The following is a 9,973-nucleotide window of genomic DNA, read 5'->3' on the forward strand; positions in this document are numbered from 1 at the left end:
AGTGAAGGACTGATGGTGAGAAGCAGAAGCTGTGGAAACTGCTGTGATGCCGGACTCGATCGGGCCTTGACCCCCCCGGGGAGAGCAGCTAATGGACCGGCCCACGTGATCTGATCACCGCAGCATGTGCTTTGATAATCTCTGGCCTTCATCCGATTGTTTTATCCGCTACACCTTCAGGTTTCCTGCTGTCAATATATCGATGGCTCTGTAGAGGTGGGAGAAAAAAACAACAGACCCCTGGTGGAACGGTGTTGTAAAAAGCGAACTGACCTAATCCATCTGATGCTGAAAATACAGAAATTATTACAGAGAAGGGTCGATATCTATCAGGATTGTCCTTGATGGAGGGTTTTACACATGCAGTTTGACTGATCAGCCTCCAGCTGTATGAATCATTCCCATGATGATAATTATGCTTCTGCTTGATTTCACTGCATCCCTGTGCTTTTATTTTAACTTAAATAAAAATAAAAGCCACTGAGATCTCTCAAATAGTAAATCCAAAGATGTTACTGAGGTCAGGATAAACCTTTAGTCACAGTCAGAAAGAAGAGGACTCCAAGCATATCATTAAAAAATATAATTTCAACATAATCCACCTGCTGTGATGGCGAGTTTGCTCTGAGATTACCTCAAAGTGATGTATTTCAGTCAGACTTCGTAGCAGGACTCTCCGCTCCTCATATTGTTAGGATGAGTGATGTGCTCACACAAAATTCCCTCCCAAAGTTTAAAAAAAAACAAAAACAAAAAAAAAACAAGTCTTTTCAACAAGCCACTGCAGAACCATTGTCAAGATTTTCACCCTTCGGTGATCAAAGGTAGTTGTGAGATTTTCTGCTTGGTAGATTTCATTTGCTGCTGTCTGTCAGATAGATTCACCCAGCGTAACATTGTACAAATATCCACAAAGCCTGGTTATCTTATCTGCGGATGACACGCACCCAGCAGCTATCACTTCCTGCTTTTTCATCTTCAGGTTTTACATTTCAGGGACCTCGTGGACGCCTCTATGCAGCGAGGCTTGTGTTGAGTAAGCAGGTTCAGTGTATTGAAACGGGCCTATTCATTTCTTCATGGGACGCAGTGTGCTCAAATGTCTCACCTTTCTGAACCCTCCTGGATTAAAGTCAGTCACTGTAATGGCATCTGAAAAGGGTCATCTGTGGAATAATAAATTTTAAATAAATGTGATGTGATTTAAAATGGCCGATGACTCTTAAATAAGGCTATTTATTATGCAGCCAAACCTGAAACTGGATTTATTTCTGAAAATACCTTCCTTTCTTCCCACCATCCACTTGGTTTGATGATGACTCCATATTTCGTCCAGTTTTGGTTGAAAAATACAGCAAAATTACACACGTCCCAACTTTATCGTCTTTTTAAAAACTTGTTGTTGCTGCTCTGGGAAGCAGGTGGCCTGTTTCAGCGTGGGTCTCCAGGAACAGGCCGCGGCGGCCATTAATCAGGACGGAGCGGTCAGAGAAATGGATGTTTTCCCCCTCTGCTTCCATCTGTCCTGCTGCTGCGTGGAAACTTCAACACGCCACTTTCATTACTAAGTGCTGTGCTCCGAATCCATCCCAGCGGTAACTGTCAGATATGAAAGAAATGCTTTTTGTCACAGTTAATAGCAGATACGGCCCAACACTTCATGAACAGAAGGCACTAAAGTGTTACGTTTTCCAGTTTAAATCCTTCTGTATTACAACAAGGTGTTAGTTGTACACTTTGTAAATCTTTTTTTTTTTCCAACTTGTTGTATGCAGGTAGTTTCACCTCCTCACTTTATTGTCACTTTTGAATCAGTATTGGAATCTCCTTTTACTTGTGAGTATATACTGCCTCCCTGTGGTGAAGCTGCTCCTTGCATCTGTATAGAAATAACACTTCCTACATCTCAATTTAAGACACTTTGAGTAGGAGTGTTTTCACTTCATCCTGTATCAAAGGCAGCGTGAAATGCAGGAATCACAAGACAGGGGTTTTACACGATTTGTGCTTTATTGACAAAAAAAAAAAAAGAAGAAGATTGCACAGTTTCTACTGTTGATTGCAATAGCAGTGTTGATCCATTACTTTCACAAAGAGGATCCTTTCTCCCCTAATATTCTAAATCCCATAAAGAAACAGCACCGTGCAACTCTAACTACCCACTGTGTACCTTTTCAAATGGACGAGACAGCTGAGAAGAACTGGCAGAAGGCGATAACGAAAGACAAGACGAGCAGACGGACGTGGCGTTTCAGTTAAAGGCATGAGATGGTGACAGACTCAACCACATGGCCGACATGAGCTGAAGAGCCCCCCTGCCTCCCCCCCAAAAAATAAAAAACAAAGAAAAAAGTGGCCTTCATGTGAGTGGGTTTCAATGTATGACAACAGGTCATGGAGATTGTGCAAAAATATTGTGATAGCAGCTCTATGTGAGCAGGGAGGATCGCTGTCGATACATTTTTGCCACATTAGAGTCGGTAAAGACTTCACCGAAGTCATAACACAAAGATGGCCAGGACTTCTGGCCAGTAGAGGACACGCCTCTTCAGAACAAGTTACGAGAACAAAGAACAGGCCACACACACGACTCTCCCAATCGTTATATTAGTACCTCTTGAACTTTAAACTGAATCCATATTCAAATATTGGCTTAAGCACGAGACGCTAGTCTTCACCTGAAGAGCAGTCGTCCCGCGCTTATTCTGGAAAGGCGTGATTAAAAACCAACAAATTGTAAAAACAACTTTGACTGCTTTTCTAAATAGAAAATGTGACATTTTATACATAAACAAGTCATGTCTTGCTTTTTTTATGGTTGAATTAATTATTATGAATTTTTGGAATGACTCCACATGTGTGTGTGTGTGTGTGTGTGTGTGTGTGTGTGTGTCTCATCCTTGAGATTGCAGTTTGGTTTGTCTACTCTCAGAATATAAAGTATATATACAGTGATTGATTCATGACAAAACGCAGAGAATTTACCACCGTCATTCCTAATAACGTTTGATTCATTCAACTTATAAAATGAGTGCTCAAAACATTAAGACGGTGTGCAGGATGGAAACCAAAAAGACCTAAAGGCTGAAAAACGTCAAACGGATCAAAGTGTTAAACCCTGCCTTGTTATTCATTGAGATAAATGGGAAGTAGTATTAAATATAACAATGAATGTAGAAAAAGAAAAATCTTAATGCTGACAACAAAAAGTCCTGAAGAGACATGATTCTATCCCACAGACGCAAGCTCTCCTGCTTTCCAGTTTTCGCATCAATCAAGCTCGATGGCAAAGCATCTCAACGACGTGAATGATCGGGCAGGAGGGCCAACGGGCTCGGCGCGGGGCTCCCATCTGTCGGCATTCGCAGTGCGGATCAAAAGATGTAGTCTCGGGTCATCTTGAGGGACGGCATGGCCTCGTTGACATTCTGGTCCAGGCGGTGATACTCCACTGTGTTTCTGGAGCACAGACCCTCCTTCCACCATCGGCTGTGCGCCAGGTGAAAGATCTGGCGGGAGGGGAAAGAGGCAAATAAATACCTGCTCAGTTTTGAAGAAGAATGAGAGTATCGCAAATGTCTGAAGAACCGATGTCAGTTTCATACATGTGAAGTAAAAGCTGCATCACAGCTTGAACAGCTGACACTGGCTGGCACTCACACTCACCTTCCTCTTGTTGTGGTAGGTGATGTAGGCGATGGCCACCAGGAAGGCCAGAATCACCAGATGAATGAAGAAGTGGGAGTCCTGATCCTCCGTGCTGTAGTTATCTTTCTGGTAGGGGAAGTTGTCCACTTCGTCGGCAGGCTGCGGTTTGTCCTCAATACGATCTTTGCCAAAGGTATTCTTTTCAAACACCACTGTGTCGTCGTAGGACTCCTCGTCATCATCCTCTTCGTCATCCCCCTCTTCCTCCTCCTCCTCCAAGTCTGAATAGCTTCCTGGACTGACAGGTGCTGCTTTCTCGGTGGACTGGAGCACTACTGAATTGAGTGGCGTCACTGTATCGTCTTTAAACGAGTCCTCTGTTTCCTCCTCAGATTTTGATGGTTCAGGGGCTTTGACAGCGGTGGTGGTGGTGGGGGTGGTGGTGGGAGCTTTAGTTGTGCTGGTTTTGGGAGCAGTTGGTTGGTTGAGAAGATTATTGCTGGTGTTATCTGTAGCCTCCCCTTTACTGGCATTACTTTGATCAGACGAATCAAAGGCAACGACTGAAGAACTGGTGAGGTCCCCAGTGGATGGCTTTGTCACTGATGCATTGGTAGGGACAGCAGCGTTTGTGGGTTTCTTCTGAGGTTCCAGAGCAGGGCCATCTGGTTGAGATGGCGGAGGAGGATTATTTGGTTGAGGTGCTGGAGCAATATTATTTGGTTGAGGTTCCGGAGCAGGACTATCTGGTAGAAGTGCTTTTGCTGCCCCTGAGGGAGTATCTGGTTGAGATGCTCCGGCGTCTGTATGACTCAAATCTTGCTTCTGGATGGTGGAGTTCGAACTTTGAGATGTGGTCACGACAACTCCCTCTGTTAAAGCAAGAGGAAATAACAGTGGAAGATTTTCAATATTACAGCAGGAATGGGACAGTAGGCATGTTTACATGGGCCAAAAACAGTCCTCCTTACAATCTGATTATAAAGTGAAGCGGACTGTAAATGTATCATAAAAGAGCTCTGTGGTGGACTACCAGCGCCGTATAATCTGCTTCACCCAGGGCTCTTGTTTGTCTACGATAACTGAACGGGATCGCTTTGTATGCTGTCCATGTATAGAAATGCGTTTAATAATACAATTGCTTTTAATCTGATTGAAAAAACACCCATGTAAACTAGGCCAACAATGCACTTCTTGCCACAATCACATTAAATAAAGAAAAAGATTATCTTGTGCAGAGTCGAGAAGGGGTTCATTAGGCATTCGCTAACAACATCACAAATTCAAATGAAACAAAGGGTTTGAAAACACTCATTTATCTAGTTATTGATTGCAATTGAAGTTATCAAGTCAAATGAATAGCTTGAAATGGTAGGAAGGTAAGCGGTGAACTGCCAGAGCCTTCTCAAATTAAAAAAAAAAGGTTACTCAAAACTTAAAAATAGTTTAAGTTTCAAGATTTTACAAAAAAGGTCTTTTTCATGGAACAAGAAATGTGTTGTCAACTTAAAGCTGCTCTGCAGCAACGGAGGTTGATTAAACTTTGAACGTTTGTGCTGCTAACTCCTACAGGTGTCTGTTCCAACTTTTGTGGATGACTTAGAACCCCCTCTGTCTGGATAAAAGCAGTGTTGGAACGTGCTGTGGCACCAGACCCTCATGAGCGCCAGTTGAACAGCACTGCTCTGCTGAAAGTCAAGTGTTGCTATGAGAATGGCGAGAAAAAGGCGATTAACAACAAAACAAAAGGCTAAGCTCGAAAACATGGAGTGGCCAGCACAGCCTCCAGACTGTTGCAACAGAGCAAACAGGAGGAGACGCAGTTCTGCGACTGGGGACAGGCGACCACCGAGACTGCCCTGCGCCTCCTTGTGGGTTGCCTGGAAGCACGGCAGTCGCGGCTGGTAAATTTTTAAGGTCGGGTGCTTCATCATCCTTCAACGTCAGTGCGTTTATGAACCAGATAATGATGGACGACCCTAAATTTGCCCCAAGCCACAGCTATTCAACAGTGCTGGTTGGTTTAATTTCATGTCAATCAGTGATTTGACTGGTAGAATCTGTACTAAGAGCCGCCTCCCCTGACGACTATTTTTGCTGTTATAGGCCTGTCAAAATAAATGCACCTGTCTGCTGTTGGGTGCAATTAAATGTCTGAGACTCACTGTGTGCTTGGACCTGATCCACACACGTCGCTCAGGGTGTAATCATAACATTTTTATTGTTACTGAATCACCTCGGGGAAAGGGGCAAAGTCAAAAGAATTGTGGAACGCGATTTGTGGTGCTATTTATGTCAAAACAAAAAACAGTGCATGTATTCAATAGCACTCCATTTTTTCCACATTTTGTCAAGTTAAAATTCATTTTCTGTCTCAAAACTCTACACACAAATCTCCATAATGACAATGTGAAGAAAAGTTTTAAGTATTTTTCATCAAAATGTTGAATATGTGTCCACATTGGCGGGAACACACACATTCTCCTCAGTTTCATTTAAAGAAATGGGTTTTGTAAATCTCTACATTTACAGCAGTTTCTGAGTTCATTCTTAAATGAAGTCAGCCTCTTGCCTGAATCAATGACGCCATTGAACAAACAAGTGTCAACATTATTTCATCCGCTGGGACGAGGAGGCGTTGCCTAGGACGGGACAGCGGGGGAACGCTGCGGACTTAAGGCAGCGAGCGAGACGTCTCCCAGGAGAAGAAAGGCTCTATTCATAACACACGGGCCCTGCCCAGCATAAATAATCACTGAACAGGAGATCTCTGTGGCAGCGGGACCGACATGCCTCCCTGTAAGCAGGGAGAAATCCATCCTCTGTGTAGCCGAGCTTCTTTTCACAGCCACTCTGACATCTATGATAAAACATGCTTACAAGAATTTCTCAAATGTGGACAATCAACCAGATCAGATCGTTTATGAATCCATGTGATACGTTGCACGCGCCCATCATGTGATGTTTGATTTGTTGAGCACACGTCGTGAGCCGTTAGGTTATCCTGGAACTGAACAAACACTTTCACTCCTTACTCGGGTACTTAGCAAGGAAACACAAACAACTTTGGATATAATGATGTGGATGTTAAGATTTAAAAGCTACAAAAAAAAAGGATAGGCCTCTACTGACTATGAATTAAACAGGACCATGCAGAAAAAAAGAACAAAACAATCCACTGATGTTGGTTGCAGTCCTACAGCTGTCTAATCAGACTGCGGCATCGCAGCAGTTTTTCTCAAAAAAAAAAAAAAAAAGAATGAACCAATGTCGACCAAAAAATAATAAACACAGCAGGCCTTATCAGAACAGAGACTACAAAACACAGCGATCAAAGTCTAATCAGGCAAAACCGAGCTTGTTCTTGACAGAAGATTTTAGTGCGGCCCCCTCTCTTTGATGGGACACTTCAAAAGGTTGCTTCTTTCTCTGACAGGGGTTTAATTAACTACACAGATATATGACATGAGCATCTGGACCCAGTCACTTTCTCTGACCATCACAAATCAAATCGCCACCATTAATTCACTGAGGAGTCCCTGGAAGGCATCTGGAGGCCCATCACACTTCAAGATGGTGTTCACAGTTTAAAAGTGGCCCTCAAAGTGACAAGAAAATTAAGATTTTCACTTTAATCTGCTTCACTTCACTCATCTAGTGGCATTTTCCCTCCATCAAATCCTCAAATACAGTAAATGTTGACTTTCAGAGCGATGTGTTCAGGCTTAAATGTGTGCAAGTTTATTTTTGTTTAGATTTTTCTCCAGAGCAGAACTGATCAACACAATTAAAAAAAGGAAAAAAGAATTAATACAGCACCAAGTATTTTTCTCTGGGAGTAATAAAGTCTTATCTCAATCCAACTCCTCCTGACACGTGTGAACTTTTACCTCGGTACAGAAAACACCCTGTACCGTTGAGATTAGTGTGGACTGGTTTATTGGTATTGTAGGGTAGGTGTACAGTAACTACATAAAGACTCTACAGAGACTCAAAGGAGGGGAGTGACAAGGACTGTGGCTGACTGTGTTATCTTTAATGCCTCTATCAATGCTTTTGGGTGATGGCTGCAATCTGCACTAACAATACATCTTTAACAAGGGTTAGGGTTAAATATAACAGCTCTGCAGTTTATTTATTTGAATCAAAGTTGTTGAATGAGGCAGAAGACTAAATATGTTCTGTTAGGTGACCTAGAAGACAGACCCAGATGTCTCCTCACACTGACACACCTGTTAGCAGAGAATAAATCAGGCGCTTTGAAGCAGATAAACATCTAAAGCACGCAGGGAACTCACTGGATGGTTCAGCTGAAATTACCTGACTACTTCAGGTTGGACTGGATGTGAGGCTGAAAACTACAAATCATGTAACTTTGTACTTAAATCAAGTCACCTTTTCTAAATTGTCTCTCTTAATATTACACAGTTAACCGGTCATGTTATGTGATATTTATTGAAATATCAACATTTACATCACAGCTTAGCCAGTTTATTCAGTAAAAACCGCTTGGTACAGCGCGATATTGAGTTTAGACGAGAACTGAAATTCATAAAAACGCCGTTTCATCTTGTCAGACCCACTCAGAAAGCCTGTTATTGTCCAGTTTAACCTTTTTACTATCAGTGGTAGCGCGGAGCTCCGGGGAGCGCGGAGCGGCTAACCGGCTAACAGCCCCACTTCAAAGTTCAAATACACCAGTCCTGACCGCTGCTTCTCTCCGCGGACGTGACCTACCCGTACTTGGTGTCGGTGCCGGGGCGGACAGGCAGCTTGTAACGAAGAGCTGGAGCAAAACAAGCAGGAAAAGGGCAGAAATTGTTCTCCTGCTTCGTCCCAGACTTCCGTGCGGCGCCATGTTGGTACGTGATGTGAGGGGGGCGTGGCTTCCGCTAAATAGGGCGTCACAAATACGTGGGTGGAGCGTGAGTCACGCCGCGTGCTGTTAAAGGCTACACGTTACAATGTGGGCACTGATGTAGAGTTCCTTCTTCTCAATGATGTCAAACCGATTATTAAAACCGAGGACAAAACCATGGCGACATGGACTGACAGCAATCTCACGCATTCAGATACAACAAGTAAACAACTGTGAGCATCACACACTTCATGATCCACTCTAAAGTCATATATTCAGCCCCTTAAAAAGGTCTACAGTCATCGTCAACCTGTTTTTCACATTCATCTCTGTTGTATCTTGGCAGTAATCCTCATTTGTTTTTTACCTGTCAGCTAAATGTGTGATGGCAAACAGGTTTTTTTTAAAAGTTCAATGATGTCAGTGTCTGTTTGTAACAACTAAGCTATGAAGCATGGACAGAAGCCAGGGTTGAGTGTTTGGAAGAAACTTATGCAACAGAAAAAGAGAAAAAGCATTGCTGGGTTAAGGTTCTGAGCCTTCATCAGCTCATCTTATTCAAAACTGGAAAGGTAAAAGTGCAATTCACTGCACTGCACAGTGTTGTCGTTCCTCGTTCGTGACATGACAACACGCAGAAATGGTGAGAAAACACTTCCTGTTTATGAGGTACAATTCACATTAAAGCATTACTTGATATAACTTTGTTGAATGGCACATTTTCTCACTTGAATGCAAAGAACCACCAATCCTCATGTAACAACCAGTACTTTGTTTATATATTTATAGATTTTTATTTACCTCTTGTAAATTCCCTATTCAATACTGCTTATTTTCTCTGCATTTCAATTTGCAATTATAATTATGCAACAGCCTGTAGCTGAGTTCTTGTGTGATGATGATGAACTACTTGTGGACTATTGAGACAATCAATGGGATAGTAGTCAAATAAAATTCATTGGCATGGCATATTTTGAAACTCCTGAACATCTTGTGAACAAATACTTCATGAAATTATATTTACGTTATATTATTGTTATACTTCAAAAAAATAAATCTCTGAAATGGAAATTTGTAATCTTCACCTTGTAGTCAAGTTATTGGTATTGTTATAAGTAACACGCCACAATGCTGATGAATTTGCACAGAGAACTTTAATGAAGTGCAGGGAGTGCAGAATTATTAGGCAAGATGTATTTTCGAGGATTATTTTTATTATTGAACAACAACAATGTTCTCAATGAACACAAAAGACTCATAAATATCAAAGCTGAATATTTCTGGAAGTTGGAGTGGAGCTTTTTTAGTTTCAGTGTCTCAGGAGGATATCTGTGTGTTCAGGTGACTATTACTGTGCATAATTATTAGGCAACTTAACAAAAAACACATATACACTCATTCCACTTATTTATTTTCACCAAGGAAACCAATATAACAACTCAAAATTTACAAATATAAATTTCTGGC

At 42.1% G+C, this 9,973-nt stretch overlaps 1 protein-coding gene across 1 annotated transcript; it reads right to left on the reverse strand.

Annotated features, from left to right (window-relative positions):
• Positions 1 to 2,779: 2,779 nt before the first annotated feature.
• Positions 2,780 to 8,521, reverse strand: c10h5orf15 (chromosome 10 C5orf15 homolog). Its single transcript, XM_030100637.1, has 3 exons — positions 8,386 to 8,521; positions 3,667 to 4,520; positions 2,780 to 3,509 (listed from the first exon to the last, which is right to left on the reverse strand). The coding sequence occupies exons 1-3, from the start codon at positions 8,504 to 8,506 to the stop codon at positions 3,375 to 3,377; spliced, it is 1,110 nt and encodes a 369-aa protein (XP_029956497.1). The 5' UTR covers positions 8,507 to 8,521; the 3' UTR covers positions 2,780 to 3,374.
• Between the last annotated feature and the right edge of the window lie 1,452 nt (positions 8,522 to 9,973).

This window comes from Salarias fasciatus, chromosome 10 (genome assembly GCF_902148845.1).
Source record: "Salarias fasciatus chromosome 10, fSalaFa1.1, whole genome shotgun sequence".
NCBI lineage: Eukaryota > Metazoa > Chordata > Actinopteri > Blenniiformes > Blenniidae > Salarias > Salarias fasciatus.

Excerpts from the sequence above, each read along its gene's own strand:
- c10h5orf15 (XM_030100637.1), bottom strand. The coding sequence starts at position 8,506 with ATGGCGCCGCACGGAAGTCTGGGACGAAGCAGGAGAACAATTTCTGCC. Across the intron at positions 4,521-8,385 it reads GGCACCGACACCAAGTACGG|AGGGAGTTGTCGTGACCACA; the intron begins GTAGGTCACGTC and ends TTGCTTTAACAG. Across the intron at positions 3,510-3,666 it reads CCTACCACAACAAGAGGAAG|ATCTTTCACCTGGCGCACAG; the intron begins GTGAGTGTGAGT and ends CCCTCCCGCCAG.